At 53.1% G+C, this 17,308-nt stretch overlaps 1 protein-coding gene across 1 annotated transcript; it reads left to right on the forward strand.

Moving 5' to 3' along the window:
- Positions 1–4,000: 4,000 nt before the first annotated feature.
- On the forward strand, positions 4,001–16,373 carry Scrt2 (scratch family transcriptional repressor 2). Its single transcript, XM_032904426.1, has 2 exons — positions 4,001–4,247; positions 15,150–16,373. The coding sequence occupies exons 1-2, from the start codon at positions 4,115–4,117 to the stop codon at positions 15,932–15,934; spliced, it is 918 nt and encodes a 305-aa protein (XP_032760317.1). The 5' UTR covers positions 4,001–4,114; the 3' UTR covers positions 15,935–16,373.
- Positions 16,374–17,308: the final 935 nt, after the last annotated feature.

The raw sequence follows: 17,308 nt of genomic DNA on the forward strand, positions 1-17,308 counted from the left end.
TCGCCTCCGAGGAGGAAGGACAATATGGATAGCCTGACATGCTTGGCTGAACTTAATTTCTTTAATTTGGAGGTAAATAGAAACATTCCAGAGTTGGGCTGCACTGTTTCCTTTCTGTGCCTGATTGTTCAGATGTGGGCTTACAGTTTGTGAAGCGGTGTAAGAGATTTCTGGATTCTGCATCCCTCACTTTAAAAAAAAATTGTATACACACACACACATATATATATATATATATATATATACATACATACATACATATATTAGCTGTCCTCAGACACACCAGAAGAGGGCATCAGATCTCATTACAGATGGTTGTGAGCCACCATGTGGTTGCTGGGAATTGAACTCAGGACCTCTGGAAGAGCAGTCAGTGCTCTAACCGCTGAGCCATCTCTCCAGCGCCCCCTGCATCCTTCACTTAATGTAAAGCCATGCGCTCTCCCCATATGGACATCCACATCTGTAGAGGTCTTCTTGAAACTTGTCTCCACTCAGGACAATGGATTCTCACTCTGGCTTAAATACTATAGCCAATGCCCCTGGGAATAGAGTGCTTTTTCATTTTATGGGACAAGCAGTAAGCTCATGTTGGGAAAGATGGGACAGAAGGCTCTTCTTGGTGTCCTGGTGCCAAAGCTATAGGCCACTAAACAAGTCTTTATTGAGACTCTCCAGGTGGTTTTCGATGGTGACAACTTGACGATTAAAACTAACCATTACAGCTGCTAGAGATGTCCAAGTCCCCTTCTCAATGAGATCAAAGGTCTGGGGCCTCACTCACCCTCGGCTGATACTGGTGAACAGAGATACGTCACCGCTGTGGGGACATTACTGGTCAGTGAGTGGACAGTGAGTCTATGGCCCGTCCAATGGGAAACCCTGATGAAGGAGAACCCAGAGGCAGCTCCTTCCTAGACATTGTGAACCCTTGGGGCCTTGGCAAGCAATCTGGGCTCTGTTCTGCATCTTCGAGATAGGAGGTTGGAGTGGTGGAACCTTTGAACAGGCATAAGTGGGCCTCTTGGTACCCACTTGTTTGTTTGTCCTCAATGTCGTGGGCACTCATAGAGGAAACAAAGTCCATGACCCAGCACAGAACAAGGAATACAGCGCTGCCACGAGTAAGAGCCACGTCACACACACGGCTTCTTCTAAACAGGAAGCCAGTGTTGCCTTGCGTCCAACGGGGCCATCTAGTCTTAGGCTCAGTGTCACTGCCGTGCACCCATGTCACTTAACTCCGGGCTTTGTGAGCACTCCTGCAATCTGGCCCAGCCAACCTACTAGCCACATAACCTCCCATTTCTCATTCTTCAGCAAGTTCAAGCCCATTGCTGTCCCGGATCCTTTGAACCTGGAATGCCTCTGGCACTGTCTTTGCTTGTTTTTTTGTTTGTTTTTGTTTTAAATTTGTTTTGTTTTGTTTTCTGAGGCTGGCCTACATCTTGGCTAAGTGTCGCCTCCTATAGAAGATCCTTGCTGGCTCCTTCTCTAAAGGCCCCAGTACCCTCCATCATTTGTGCTTAGAGCCATGCCCCACCCCACCCCTGCCTCCTCAGCACTACACACCCCTTTGAAAGGATAGAATTGACTTACAGGTTCCCTGTTCAGTGTTTATTCATTGTCCTTGGGATTTCAGCTCCAAGATAGTGGGGACTAGGGGCACTTTCTATGCCAATCAACATCCTAATCCCTTTTTAGGTGACAACTTCTATAACCCTCTCAGCAACACCTGAGCCAGCAGCAAGCATTATTTCCCTTTATAAATGCAGAAACTGAGGCACACTTTAGCTGGGCAACTTGCCCAAGGTTCTACAGCGATATGGTAAGTGGGCTGGGAGATCCCCACACACGCTGTTGAGAGTATGCTGTGTAATGAATTCCTTATCTTACAGGCTCAGACTGGTGGGCAAGCTGGCTTTGTCTACAATGGTGAAAGTCAATGCTACCCTCTCTAGGAGGGCTGTGTCTTGGGGACAAGTAGAGTTAGCTGGAGTAAATGACACGCTGTCATTTTTTGCAGAGTTCTAGAGGGTAGCCAGGTTAAGGAGCTGGAAGCAGGCTCCTTGAGGCTTGAGTACAAGATGATGATGAAGACCATGAGTTAAGAGCTGAGGTCACCTGAGGGGTAATAATAATGATAATAATAATAATAATAATAATAATAATAATAATAATAATAATGTCCCAAGGGGCAGAATAGGAAACAATGTAGCTAGGAAGATAAACAGAAAGACTCCCAGATTGTACAGACTCCTGGAAAGACCAGGGACCCAAATGCTACTGGAAGGTTTCTTAGCCACACTTCCAGCACTGTCATATCCCTTGACTTCATAGTGCCAGAGGACACTTAAAGGTTTGGAGTCAACTGCTGCTGAGTCCCTGTGTGATTTGGTCTTCCACTCCCAATTGGCACTGGAAGACCCAGTCCCCAAGGACATCTCCCACTCCATCAGCCTTACATCCATAATAGATGATATGGTCCAGGAAGAGCCCTGCATCCCCAGAGTCCAATACTGGGACTCCAGCACACTGACCTTACCCACATTTACTCTGGCTGATCCACCACCCCAGGGTTTGCCTGACTGCCTCTGAGCAGGAGGCAGAGCGTTCCAGTTCCTTAGTTCCAAGGCATGGTTGCTCTCCCAGATTTGGACTGGATTGGGGAAGGGGGGGGGTCTCTTTAGATCCATCCAGAGACAAAGGAGCTGACCCGCAAAGGGTTCCAGCAGGAGCCCCGCTCCCCCTCCCTTCCCCCTTCCCCCTTCGCAGTCCACGTGTCTCTATTGTCTGCTCCCCCGCTTCAGGGAAAGACACAGCCTCGGATGTGTCAAAACCACCACCCCCCGGCAGCAGGGAAATTAATTACTGGGCGATTTTCACTTCCTCTCGCAGCGCTCGCCTGAGCTAGGCACCGGAACAGGACCGGCTGAGCGAGGCCGTCATCGGCAATGGGGGACCCGCTCTTTCCACCAGTTCTGAAGAAGAAAGTTGAATCCCAAACCCAACAGGGGGCTCTAGTAGGAGCCCAAGCTGGGGGCAGGGAGACTAGTTAGATCTGGGCATCCACACTGCCACTTCAGAACTGGGGCAAAGGGAGCCGACTACAGACAGAGGGTGGTGGCTGGCCCGCTCACTCTTACCTCCTCCTCCTCCTCCTCCTCCTCCTCCTCCTCCTCCTCCTCCTCCTCCTCCTCCTCCTCCTCCTCCTCCTCCTCCTCCCTCCTCCTCCAGTCCTCATGTGCCTGAATCCCACCTGCTCGGGGCGCTCACCCTTCAATCTTCTTGTCTTCTCCCTCTATTTAGCATCTCTCTTTCCCTTTCTTCGCATCCCCCTCGGGGTGTGTGTAGAGAACATCCTTTTTGTGTGTCTGTGTCCTGACCTCTCTTTTTCTCCTGCGGGTGCCTGAGTGTGTTTTGCCACTTTCTCCCTGTGTCTTTCTTGTCTGTTTCTCCTGTCTTTTTGTCCTTCTCTTGCTCTCTCTCTCTCTCTCTCTCTCTCTCTCTCTCTCTCTCTCTCACACACACACACACACACGCGCGCTCACACACTCCCTCTCACACACTCTCTCTCCCTCTTTTTTTCTCTCTCTCTCTCTCTCTCTCTCTCTCTCTCTCTCTCTCTCTCTCTCTCTCTCTCTCTCTCTCTCTCTCTCTGCGCCTGTGTCCCTCTCACTCTCTCCCCTCCTGCCTGCTCGCTGCTCGTTCCTCTCTGCGCCTGGCCTGCCCCCACCGCCGGTTCAGGGGAACGTGCGCGGAGCGATTGTCCTGGGGGACATTTGATGGATTAGAGCGCTGAACAGTTCCATTGCTGGGGGACCACCTGATCTCCTCCAGCCTGCGTCCCATATAAAGCCGGCAGCCGGAGTGCTGAGCACAGCTCCAGCGACCGCCTGTGTGCGCGCCGCCGCCGCCGCCGCCGCCGCCGCTGCCGCGCCCGAGCGGCACCCGAGCCCGAGCCGCGACCGTCGCCACCCCGCCGGCTCCGCGGCCGCCCGCCCGCTGGGAGCTGTCCAGTGCTGAAGCCCGTGCCGACAGCCAATCGCGCCGGCCAGCCGCCTCCCCCACCGGGCCTCCGGTGCCCCGCGAGAGCCCCCCGCCCGGCTGCACCATGCCGCGTTCCTTCCTGGTGAAGAAGATCAAAGCGGATGGCTTCCAGTGCAGCGGGGTGCCAGCCCCCACCTACCACCCCCTGGAGACTGCCTACGTGCTGCCCGGTACCCGCGGGCCTCCGGGGGACAACGGTGAGTGGGCCCTGTGGGAGGGAAGCGGAGGGTCCCCAACTTGGGCTGCAGCAGGGAACCGCGGAGGAGACGTCTCTGGCCGAGTGCACCCCCGGGACTTCCAGAGGACGGGCCGGGCGGGGCTGGGGCTAGGTCGTACAAAGGAAAGTGGCAGGGTCGGTTCATCCCGCAGCCACGCGCCAGCCGGGACTTTGAAAGTTGTGGCCCTAGAATAAGGCTGGAGTGAGGGGTGACAGAGAGAGGATGCCCCTAAAAGGCTAGTGGGGGTGGCTTGTAGTACCCTCTCACTGTTGAGGGAGAGAAACTGGAGAGAGCTGCCTGCGTGCTCCCTGGTGGGAAGGTAAGGGACCAGGACTGCCAATCGCCGGGGGAGAAGGAGATTGGCTCTCTGGGGTAAGTGGGAGCACCCGCCCCCCTTCGACCATACTCCCCCTGGCAATGGCAGACAAGTGCTCTCCAGCCCTCCTCTCTCCAACTCTTTTGTTACCCTCTGCCACATGCCTGCCAAAGGCTGGGCCTGTCTTAGGGGCTCAAAGGATGAGATTATTGGAAGGGGTTCCCTCCTGGTCCTCTAGACTGCACTCCCTTCTCTTCAGCTTCTCACCCTACCCCAACAACCAAAACTGCAGTTCCTCTGAAACCCTCCACATCCTGCCCCACCCCCACACCCCATCTCTTCTTTAGAGCAAGTTCTTGTCAGATGGAGGATTTGGGGAACAAGAGGTCATGCAAGCCCCAAAGGGGGTGACCTTCAGAGAGCAGCAGAGGGGTGCTTCTGCGAACCTATTCCTCACCAAGGGGTGCTCATAATAGCACTCATCAGCCCCTCCAGGACAGGTGTCTGGGAAGGAGGGGTTACTTTGGTAGTGAGACATCTGACATCACAGGGGTGGGGGAAGAAGAGTGAGGAGCAAGGCACTAAGAGTAAGTCTGAACTGGGCACCCTGGTGAACTGCACTGAAGTGGCGGACAGGAACCCAGGCAGGTGGGGGCATCTCCTAGGGGACTTCCAAGCACTCAGCCACATGCCAGCATTCTGCCAAGCCGGGTAAAGAGAATTTGCTGAGCAAATGGCTCTGTGACCTCATCAAGGTCAAAGAAGTTAGACAGTGATCAAAGATGCTTTTTAGAGCCCCTCAGCTCCTGGCACCACTTAGCCACCTACAGGAACACCCCCCTTCCCTCACTGCTCTGCCCACATCTCCCACTCTGCTATCCTGTTTTCTTGACCTCCAGGACCTTGGGGTAGAAGGCCCAGGGAGATGGCTGACAGGACAGAGAGTGGACCCGGGGTTGTGCCAAGGCTGGGGAGCCTGTGCTGAGAGCTGGTAGGAGGTGAAGTCTCCCCAGGTCTGGGATCCATGGGATCCCTTAAGAGACTAACATAAAACTCCTGCAGCCCGCCTGAACCTGTCCGCAGGCCAGCTGAGGAAACCCAGAGAATTTCTCATGCACAGCCAAAACTGCAGGCTGTTCCTCAGAAAGGAGGCAGGAGAATGCCTTGCCTTGAATCCCGTCCAAAGAGGCTTTGGAAAAAGCCCCTTAGTGATTGATGGGAAGTAAGATGGAGATGGAGTTGTCTTTCTGTAGGTCCCGCCAGGTTCAGCAGCCTAAAACCACCCTTGTCTTTGTCCCTTTCCTAAAGGGATCAACTCCCATGCCTCTGGGAAAGCCTAGGAGCTGCTCTAAACACCTGCCTGGCTTGGAACTCAATACTCAATAGGGTGACTCTGGGTCTGTGACTTGTACCATGACCTTGGACAAGTGACTTCCCTTCCCCAGAAGTGCAAGAGTTTAGATATCATGAACTAGGTAAGCATCCTTCCAAGTTTGACAAGCTCTGTTTCTGTGGAAGGTTTAACTAATGTGGAAGGCACTGAGTCTAAGGGAATGCTGAGATCCACTGTCATGGTTTCCTTGGGGGCTCTCTTCACCCCTGCTATGTCTGAGAGGGGTTGCTTTCCCAGACCTGTCTCTGCCAGCTCTCACAGCAGAATAGGTCGTCCAGCCTGGGCCACCTTGCCTTGTTGGCTGTGAATGATCAGTGTGGAAATCAGGAAAGATGGCCTTTCTGGCCTTTCAACTAGAAAACATAGGTTCTGTTCTTCCTTGTTTTTCAAGGACCTCTTCCCTGGATGGGGTGTGGTCCAGACTGTGCAATGAGGGCTCCCTGCATGAGTAAGTGTTCTGAGGGTCCTCAGAGAGCCTGCCGGCTCCTGGTGGCCCGTTGTCTCTCCGCTCTGCCGGAAATAACCTTGCTGAGCATTTGAGGGAAGTGTGAAAAATTGCTGAGCTGACAGTTTTCCTCTCTCTCCCAGTGTGTGTAAGTGTGCTGGATAAACAAGGAGAAAGAGGGGAGGGGGAGATGAGGAGAAAGAGGGATGTATAGAGGGAGAAGGAGGGAGGCAGAGGGACGGCCCAGGGCTGGAGGTAGTTCCAGTTATTAGAAAGATTCTCATACAAGCCATTTCTGCAGCTTGGGATGCAGGGTTAAGGATGAAACTGGGGGTGCTGGGCCTGGAAGGTAGAACTATAGATGTAGAAGTCAAGCAGGGTTCCTCATAAAAGCATAGGACCCCAAATGAAGTAGACCCCTCCAGCTCTGGGGGTGCCTAAGAATTCTAGAGAGTTCCCAGAGAACACCCCTACACACACACACATTCTCTCTCTCTCTCTCTCTCTCTCTCTCTCTCTCTCTCTCTCTCTCTCTCTCTCTCTCTCTCTCCACACACACTCCTTGCCCTTCTTAGCCTCTGAAAGTAAACATCATGTGTACTTGGTTCCAGATTGACTCCAGGCCCACAGAACCTCTAATAAGGAAGGGACACTCCCTCCAAGTTGGAAGAACTTAGGATAGAGTCTTCTAGAACCCTGAGAAGAAATAGACACAAGATCTAATTTCCCCAGCCTTTCAACAAGATGTACTTTCTTCCCCTTGGCTCCTGTGACCCCTCTAGAGTTGGTTTCCTCCAGGGAGTCTTTTTTTCTCTTGCTTCCAAGGTGCCTCTAAGCATAGAAATGCCAACTCACACTCTCCTTCATCCTCCCCACCTCCAGAACCTAGGCCCCCAACTCTACCAAGCCTACCCTCTCAGCCCCAGAGCCCATTGCTCTGTGCTGGGACTCTGCAGTTTAGAGAGAGAGCAGCTGTTTACTGCCTGCATATCAGTGGTCTCTGTGGACCTCTGCCAAGGACATCTCCTGGAGTGTCCATCTCCCCTCACACTTGCCTCCAACCTCCAGCTGGGAGCCATGGCCCCCCTCTCTACCCTAGCCCTGTCTTACCCACACCCTTGCAGAGTGCACCCTCCCTGGCAGACAGGGATCAATGCCGATCCAATAACACAGTTGTCTGCCCTCTGCAGCTACATTAAGCCTCCCCCAGCAGGCTGAGGAAAGCTCCTGTCCTACCCATGGGCTTATCTAGCTGACCACATTATACTGGCTCCCGCTTCCTTTTGCTGCATCTGATGGCGCCGAGTAGTCGCTCCAGAGCTGGGCCTGGGAGCCCAGCTAAATAGACTCAGTTGCAGTATATCCTTCCCACACCTCAAAAAGTCCATCTGGGAATGCAGAGGGCTATCCTAATTCTTCGGCAGAGGGAGCCCAGAGAAGGCGGGGTAAGTGCCCAAGGACACACAGCAGGCCCATGTGTTTGAAACCATGTGGCGTTTGGCCATGTTGATCTTGGTCTAGAGTTGAGGTCTACCTTAAAGACATTTACATAACCCGGCCCATCGTTGATATCCAACCTCAGGTTGAGGACCAGGCTTAGATTCCGACCAAGGTCAGTGTCTAAGGTTACAGGGCCAAATCTGGTATTCAGAACACATTCACAATGCCTAGAAACTGGTCCAGCTCAAGATTCTTGGACCAGGACTAAGATCTAGGTGCAATTTCCAATCCAAGGTCATTCCAGACCCATCTCAAGCCTGACTGGGATAGAATTTTAGGGGGTAGCTTTAACCTTTCATCAGCCTCAGTTTCTCTCTCATGAAAGGAACAGCTAAGCATGAGCTAGTTCGGCTCTGACTGGGGACTCGAGTCTAGTTTCCCTGTGAATTATCAGGACTCAGTGGGAGTACGGTGGAGTACTCACATGGAATAGGGGACCAATGCAGAGCTGGGGGCTGGCAGTGATTCCTGAGAGGGCTGGATAGTAATCAAGGCCCTTAGGTCAGTCACAGTACACAGCCCGGCATCTCTGGAGTCACACACGGGCACACATACCCCCTGTGCTGAGGGCAGCCTGGAGTAATTGCTGCCATCTACAAAACAAAAAAGGCTTGGAGGACTCTGAAGGGGATAGACAATAGGGCCTGTCATACACCCATTATTGGATGCTCTAGGGCCCAGAGCCTGGGAGCCTTACTGGGGGTGAGCTGAGATGCTGCTGAAAGAGTTGGGGGCCCCAGGTCTCTGGATCTACTTCCACTGTTTTCTCCTGGAGCACGTGTCTGCTGCTAGCCTCCAGGTGAGGGACTTTGGAATAGACTCTTTTGATTGCACCCTTCTGGGGCAGAAATGAGGAACACTGAGGCGGTGGACCATGTACAGCACACCTCCAGACCTGGAGGCACATACTTCTATCACCATGGCTGGCCTCTTGTAAAATCTTTCCTATTGATTCCCACAGAGCTGTGGGCCTCCTTATGAGCCACAGGAACTGGGTCACTGTTAGGAAAGCCCAGAACACAGGGAATTTCAGGAGTTGGGGATTAGGGGGAAGAGCTGGAATTCTCTAGAAGCCCCTTGGGTCTGGCTGGGGTCAGTGGGCATCAGCCCCGGGCTCTACAGCCCTGGTTGTGTTCAGCCAGACCCTGCACTCTGCCCCCTGCACCCCTGTGGGCAGATGTTCAGAGGTACCAGCTGCCAGACCTTTGGAGAAGGTGGGTGTCATTCTGGTCCAGTGCCCAGGGAACAGCTAACAAAGATGCTATAATAGGGGGAGGGGGAGTTACCCAGCCCTTTGCCCAGCTTTGTGAGCAGACAGGAGAAACTATTTTTATCCTGCTTTGCTGCTGACAGACCTGGCTTTCTGCTCAGCTGGCTGGCGCTGATTCTTGAGGCCTGAGGCCCTGGCACAGCAAGAAATAGCTCTAAATATACCCACGCAGCATCCCCACGGCCCCCACTGCAGCAGGATGAGTCCTCTCCAGGAACCCAGCAGCCCCCTTCCCATCCCAGAACAGGAAGGTGGGACTGGGGCTAGAAGTTCCCTGGGGGAAACTTGGCACCCTGGGAGTGTTGGGGAACACTAGGGAGAAAAGCTTTGGGTTGGATCCATTCATTAAGAAAAGGAGGCTACAGGCGGGCTCTAATGAGCGCTTGTGGTATGACCCCAGGATCAAGCCCCTCTCCAGGTTCCAGCTTCTGTGGAAAGGTATGGGAGGATGTGACCTTAGACTTGGGCTAAGGTCATAAGTCACAGCAAGGGCCTCACATACAGTGAATGCTCAGTAAATGTGAGTCACTATGGTTGAGTATCATCATTCGCAAAAAAACAAAACAAAACAGAAAGCTGGACCATTTTCCAGAGCTACAGTTTCTCCCCACTCCATCACATCACTGCCCCACGAGACACAGGTCAACTGTGTGGCACTAAAACACCCCCACCCAGCTGCTTCTCTATCCCTTCTCTGCAGGCTGGCCCCCAGTCTCTCTCTGATGTTCTGGAGAAAATGCTGGCTATGGATCCTGACTCCCTGTCTAGTGACCTTGGGCAAGTCCTCTGCCCTCACCAGGCTTCTGGCACACTGTAGCACCTGTTCCCAGGGCCGGCTGGTGTTGACTGCAAGGCTAGCAGACACAGTAGGATTTGCAAGACTTCCTCTCCCACCCTAGGATCAGGCAGGTACACGAGACTATGGAAAGGGGCTCCAGCACGTTAAGCTTTAAAATTTCTATCCCTCCCGTGGCATCAGGTGTTTTTTTTTAAATGGATGCCACAGTCCCAAGCATGCAGACTCTTCGACATTGTAAAGTGTCATGCACACCTTCTGAGTCCTCCCCATAAGCTTGGGAGAGGTTCTTCTGATCCTTGTCCCTGGGGAGATCTCAGACTATAGAGGCCCCAGCACTTACCTGAGGTCACACCACTAAGGTCAGTCAGGGGGTGAGCCAAGTGTCTTCCCTTTGTGCCCCACTTGGGCAGGACCCAATCAAAAGAACCTTTCTCTGCTTGTCAGCTGGAGGACAAACTTCCATATCCCAACCCCGAGTGGGTTCTATGCTAAGGTGAAGGCCTGATGTACAGTGTTTTTGAGGATCTTCTGAGGTTCAGGCCAAAGAGGTCACACAGCGTGAGACACTACATCTCTGGACAACATCAGGAACACAGGAGTGATCATGACAATGGCTTGAGAGGCTGGATGCCATGTGCATGGTGTGGTTTGATCTCCTTACAGGCATTAGCTTCTGCACTTCCATTATGGACTCCCTTGTGCAGATATGGTGGACTGATCCTGAGTCCTTTGCCCAGTGTCACACAGGGAGACATCTGTGGATTGGAAGGGAAAGGGAAGCAAGGAGTAAGATGTAAAGGGGACAAAAGACATCACATAGGGACTGACTTTACCACGATACAGAAAGGTTTTTAGTGCATCCTTCTTCCCCTGCACGCAGAACCCAGAGAGGTTAAGCAACCTGCTGACATCACAAAGAACCACCAAATCCTAACATGGCCAAGCAAAGTGTCATCATATGACGTTCCTAACTGATGATAACTCTCATAGGCTGGGGACCCTTGGTGCTGATCCTGAAGGCAATCCCATAAGTATCTCTAGGCAAATGAGCAGCTGTTGTTAGAAGACTCCCTATTTCCACAGAGAGCCCTGTTTCAGGATAAGATGCTGCAGTACTGGAAGTGACCAGAAGAGGGCACCACAGGCAGCACACGGGGGTGTAGGAAAGATCCTTGAGCTCCTACTATGCACCAGCCTTTTTCATTAGAACATACATGATGGGGAAACTACACAACCCAGAGGAGGAAACAGAAACCCAGAGAGAAGCAGCAAGAAGCTCCCAGATGGATGCTAAGGAGACCATAACACAAAAATCCAGCTGGGGAGAGTTGGGACAGTGAACCAGTGTTAGAGAATAACAAGTCGACAGGCAATGTCCCTAGAACTGTGGCCCCAGGTGTGTCACTTACCTTCCTTGGGGCTTGGTATTTGGGTAACCACACTTTTGTGAGGATAGAATGCACTCACATATGCCAAACCCTTCAAACAGAGCCAGGCATCTCATCGGGGGTCCTCTACTGACATTGCAGAGGCACAGAGGAGTCGAGTGTTTTGTCCAAGGTCACACAGCTATGGGGGGGGATGTAACTCAGTATCAGAGTGCTTGGCCAGCATGCACAAGGCCCTGGGCTCAAGTCCAAAGGAGGAGGGAGGGAGGAAGGGAAGGAGAGAGCAAGGGATGATCTGATGGCGGAGGTTACTGCATTAGTTGCTTTCCTATCACTATGATAAAACACCTTGACTGAGGAAACGTTTTATAAAAGACTTTATTGAGGCTTATGGCTCCAGAGAAGTGCAAGTCCATGACGGCAGAGTGGAGGAGGTATGGTGGCTGGAACAGGAAGCTGCGAACTTACATTTCCGATGGCACAAAGCAGAGAGAGCAGACTGAGAATGGTGTGAGGCTTTGAAACACCGAAGCCTGTCCCTGGTGATATACTTCCTCCTTTAGGCCACACCTCCAAAGCCTGCCCAAACAGTGCCACCAACTGGGACACCTCTTTCAAACCACCACAATCACACAGCTGGAACTGATATTGTTGAGAGCCCCAATGCAGAGACTGACTCCAAAGCCATGCTTTTAACCAGTATGTCACCATCCACTAACAAGAGAGCACACAAAGTGGTAGTCACTGCTGGACACGGTGATGTTTATCTTTAATCCCATCGCTCGGGAGGCTCTCTCTGTGAGTATGAGGCCAGCCTGGTCTACATAGTGAGACCCGGGACGACCAGAGCTACACAGTAAGACCCTGTCTTGAAAATACTAAATAAATAAATAAAGTAAGTGCTGGTCACATGATCAGACCAAATCACATGACCACTCCCAACAGATCTCATCTCATACCTCATTTACAGGGACCCAAGACACTGAAAGACAGATGACTTGCCCAAGGTCATTCTACTGTAGCATTTGTGTCCTGGGGTCAAACTGCCCTCCCCCTTCCATGGCCTTTGAGGTGTGAACCTGTTCCGAGAGCAGGTGGACGGGAAGGCTGACAGCCTGGCTGCTGATCTCTGACACTCACTCCGGTGTACTAGGTGCCACTGGCTGGGGTCCTGAAGACAGGAGGGGCCCAGCCCCTACCCGTCCTTGGGTGTCTCCTAAGGTATAAGGAACAGAGTGGTGCACTGGGTTCCCCTCTGTGTTCCACCCCATAAGCAAAGTCCCATTACTCCATACCTCAGTTTCCTTATCTGTCGGAGACTTCTGTAAGGACTCAAAGTGGCAATAGAGCTTAGTGCAGGGCCTGGCACCCACCAGTACTCAGTAAACAGCTCAGTACACCATGTGGACAGGCTAGAGGAGGAGAGTGTCTGAGAGCACCCATGAAATAAATAACCTAGCCCTTGACAAAAGTGTCAGACTGACTCCTGGCTTGAGCAGTCCCAGCCTTCCAGATGGGAGAGGGGACGAGTGCTTCTGGGCCAGTCACCCTGCCTCTTGAATTAGAAAACACTCACCACCATTGTCCCCTTGCTTCCGACCTTCCTGCTGAGTCATCCACCTGATTCCCAGTCTGTTCTGTTTGCAGAGGGTCCTGGGCAGGCCACAGATAGAACCAAGAAAAATGGACACAGACTAGTGGTGTTGGGCGGTAATGTGTCCATCCTAAATGCAAAAAGAGGAAGAGGCCTGGAGGATGGTCAGCCAGGTCCTTTAAGGGAAAGACGCTGGCCAAAGTACCCAGCCTGCCAGACATAACTGGAATCGTGCTTACAAAGCCAGCTGCTCCTTCATGAAGGAAGCCATGGGCAGAGGGCGTCACAGGTCCCTGAGGTCAGATGGAGAGAGCCAAATGGGACTGCCACTCCTCAGCTGTGAAAGCTGGGGAAAGGGCCTAACCCCTATTGTTCTCTGGAATCAAAGGACAATGGGAACACTTGGTAATTAAGTGCTGGATGATATTTGCTCAGTGTCTGAGGAGCTCTCAGAGGAGCCCAGCCCCCAGGGTCCCCAGGGAAAGGACTAAGATCAGAAGAGGCCATGGGAGTCAGAGACAAATGGGGTGGCCCCTGATCTCCAGAAGCCCCTACAGATTCCCCTGAGAGAGCCTCAGCCTGCCCATACAGCAGTCATTCAAACGCATGACAGACAAGATTTCTGGTCTAAACTCCAGTAGAGCAGGTGGAGAGAGCATCTGTGTCTGTGTGTCTATATCTCTCTCTTTCCCTCTCTCTTTCTCTCTCTCTTTCTCTCTCTCTCTCTCTCTCTCTCTCTCTCTCTCTCTCTCTCTCTCACACACACACACACACACACACACACACACACACACGTTCGTGTGGCTCAGGAAGACTTTTATCCTGGTGTCATAAGACAAGCCACACTCTTGACTCTGTCGGGTCCTCCAGAACAGGCACATGGGTCTAGTTGGGACTCTGATTCCTTTATGCAACATTTACTCATCGCACACCTACTGTGTGCCAGGCAGGGCCGAGTATACAGACCCATTCCTAGAGAATTCCAAGTGTACGGGGAGAGGCAGACAATAATAATCTTCATCGAAACCACTTTTTCAGGCAAAAAGAAAGAAGTCTAATTATTATGCTAACAATAATGTTTATATAACATTATTGTGCACTCTCAATTTCTTTACATGTGAAACGGGAACTATAATTACACTATTTCCCATGACCATTGAGTTAAACTGTAAAGCATGAAGTCTAGGCTGGCAAACAGTAAGTACTTAATACTTAGACGTTTACCATCCATCACTTTACATTGGGTTCTGTCAAAGACTCTGGAGCTGGGTGTCCAATTAATTACAAGCTCCATTCAAGGCAAGCATTTTTTTTTTTTTTTCGGAGCTGGGGACCGAACCAAGGGCCTTGCGCTTGTTAGGCAAGCGCTCTACCACTGAGCTAAATCCCCAACCCCTAAGGCAAGCATTTTTAAAGACAAGGTCTCACTGTGTTGCTCAAACTGGTCTCGAAATTCCTGACCTCAAATGATCCTCCTGCTTCGGCCTCCCTCTCACTCCCGAGTACCTGGAGTAAAACATGCACCACCTATAAGCTCCGTTCGCAGATAAGAAATGCCACGAAGTAAAAAAAAGAAAGAAAAAAGAAAAAGAAAGAAAGAAAAAGAAATGCCGCGAAGGCAAAGGCTGTGTAGTATCTAATGCCTTTAATTCCAGCACTCAGACAGGCAGAGACAGGAGGATCTCTGTGAATTCCAGGTTAGCTTAATTACTACACAGCAAGTCCCAGGACAGCTAGGGCTACATAGTCTCCTAACAATTAATTAATTAATTAATTAATTAATTTTTAAAAGGCAGAGATTTGCGCATGTTACAAAGGCGGAACGGTGGAACGGCAGAACATTCTTGGGGTTTGAGGGGGGCATCTTTAGGGTGCAGAGGCTGCTCCACGCTTAGATTGCTTGCCTGTCCCTCTGTGCCTCAGTCTCCTACAGAGTGTAAAGCTACCTTCACTGCTGTGCGTACTAGTGACAGTGAGGGGCAAATGCGCAGAACTGAGTCAACCTTTGCACCAACAGAGGAGGTTTTTCTACCCAGGGAGATTCTAGACCCGACTGGGCAGGCTGCATGGGCGCCGGTTTCCTGCCAGGTTGGCTGAGCTTGCATTGGCCTAGGGTAACCTGCGGGGAAACAACCCCAGCCCCACCCCGGCCTCACACTCCTCTTTGTCACCCCAGGTTATGTGGCGCACTGCATGCCCCCCAGCGGTTATGATGGCGAGCAGAAGCCTGGGCTGGAGCTGGCGCCCGCCGAGCCCGCCTACCCGGCCGCGGCGTCCGAGGAGTACAGCGACCCCGAGAGCCCACAGTCCAGCCTGTCGGCGCGCTACTTCCGCGGGGAGGCGGCCGTGACCGACAGCTACTCCATGGACGCCTTCTTCATTTCTGATGGGCGTTCGCGGCGGCGCCGGGCCGGGGCTGGCGGGGACGCAGCAGGCGCAGGGGATGCGGGCGGCGGCGGGGAGCGCGCGGGGCGCTCGGGGGCGACGGCGGGAGGCGGGCACCGGCACGCATGCGCAGAGTGCGGCAAGACGTACGCCACGTCGTCGAACCTGAGCCGCCACAAGCAGACGCACCGCAGCCTGGACAGCCAGCTGGCGCGCAAGTGCCCGACGTGTGGCAAGGCCTACGTGTCTATGCCCGCGCTCGCCATGCACGTGCTCACGCACAACCTGCGCCACAAGTGCGGCGTGTGCGGCAAGGCCTTCTCCCGGCCCTGGCTGCTCCAGGGCCACATGCGCTCGCACACCGGCGAGAAGCCCTTCGGTTGCGCGCACTGCGGCAAGGCCTTCGCCGACCGCTCCAACCTGCGCGCGCACATGCAGACGCACTCGGCCTTCAAGCACTACCGCTGCCGCCAGTGCGACAAGAGCTTCGCGCTCAAGTCCTACCTCCACAAGCACTGCGAGGCTGCCTGCGTGAAGGCCGCCGAGCCTCCGCCTTCCGCCGGCCCGGCCAGCTGAGCCTCTGCCATGCGGGATGCCCGCAGAGGCTTCTCCCATCCCTCAGTCTTCGTCTCCCCTGCCTGCGCCCTGGGTGGGGTGGGGATGAGCCCTATCTTGGCCTAGAACTTTCTTTTCAACCCCGACTAAGCCCACCATTCATTTCCTGCATCTGATCTTCCTTCGCACCCACCTACTTTGTCCATTCTGGCCACCACTCGGACCTTGACCCCATGTCTGGCCTTTAAGGCTCCCAACTCAGGCACCAGGTCCGAACCTCTTCCAGGTCCCGGCTCTGGAAGTTTCTCCGGCCCCGACTCTAGGCTGTGTTCCTTAACTAGATCTCTCTTCGCATTTCTCAGCTGAGTCATTGGCCATTCCTTTATTGGAGCCCTCAATCTAAACCCAAATGTACCCTTGATTTCCTATCTGCCTCAGTTTTCCTGTTCACACAGTCCTATCCTTTGGGTCTCTGCTGAATTTCCGTGTGGGTGTGTGTGTGTGTGTGCGCGCGCGCCCGCTCATGCATGCGTGCAGGTGTCTGTGTCTGTCCATCCAGGAATCTAATCTTCACCACTCTTGGAGTCATTTGCCTGTCCATCCCTGAGCCCTTCCATGCTTGGGCCTTAGCTCCAGCCACTTAAGCGATTCCACCTGACATTCTCAGTCTTCCGGGATCTCATCAGACATCCTACTCCCTGACCTCTCCAGTTCCTTCTTCCCTCTAGTAGCTCCCCAGTCCTCAGTTTTCCTAGCCGGGAACAGACTTGGGAGGCAGCCCAGGGTTCTGCCCTCTCAGGTGACCCCTCTTGGCCCAGGACAATTCCTGCCTAGGCCTCAGGCCTGGAGCTGCGATTTCCCAGTTTCTGAGCACTTTCCCTCACCCCGGGCCTACAGGTTCGCCTCGGCCATTGCTAGAGGACAGCCTGGAGCAGCACCTCACCCATGGACACATCCCCTCGTCCGGCAGGGCCCCTTCCACTATTTATTTGTGTATTTATTTATTTATCTATTTATTATTCTATTTAATCTCTTGGCTTCACCCAGGGACTGTCTGGCTTCCCCAGCTGGACTGGGAAGTCAAAGGGCAGAGTCAGCAAGGCCGTCGCTCGCTGCTCCTCCCCTTATGGGTCTGGGGAGAAGCCCACCCTCATCAGAGCCTGAACTCCTTAGGAAGAGGCCTGGAGAAATGGGGGGAGGCGGAGCCTGCTGATCCTCATCTGGCAGGGGAGGGGCCATCAGAAGGTCCTATTTGGGGGCAGGTCCCCGGCCTTCTAAGCTTTCCACTCCTGTCCCAGGAAGCCCTTCTGGAGCCTCTCCCTTTGTTTCTTATTTATTCCTCTTTCAGAGGGACCCCAGGTTCCAGGGACCGACTGAGCCCCGGACCCCGCTGGG

This window comes from Rattus rattus, chromosome 5 (genome assembly GCF_011064425.1).
Source record: "Rattus rattus isolate New Zealand chromosome 5, Rrattus_CSIRO_v1, whole genome shotgun sequence".
NCBI lineage: Eukaryota > Metazoa > Chordata > Mammalia > Rodentia > Muridae > Rattus > Rattus rattus.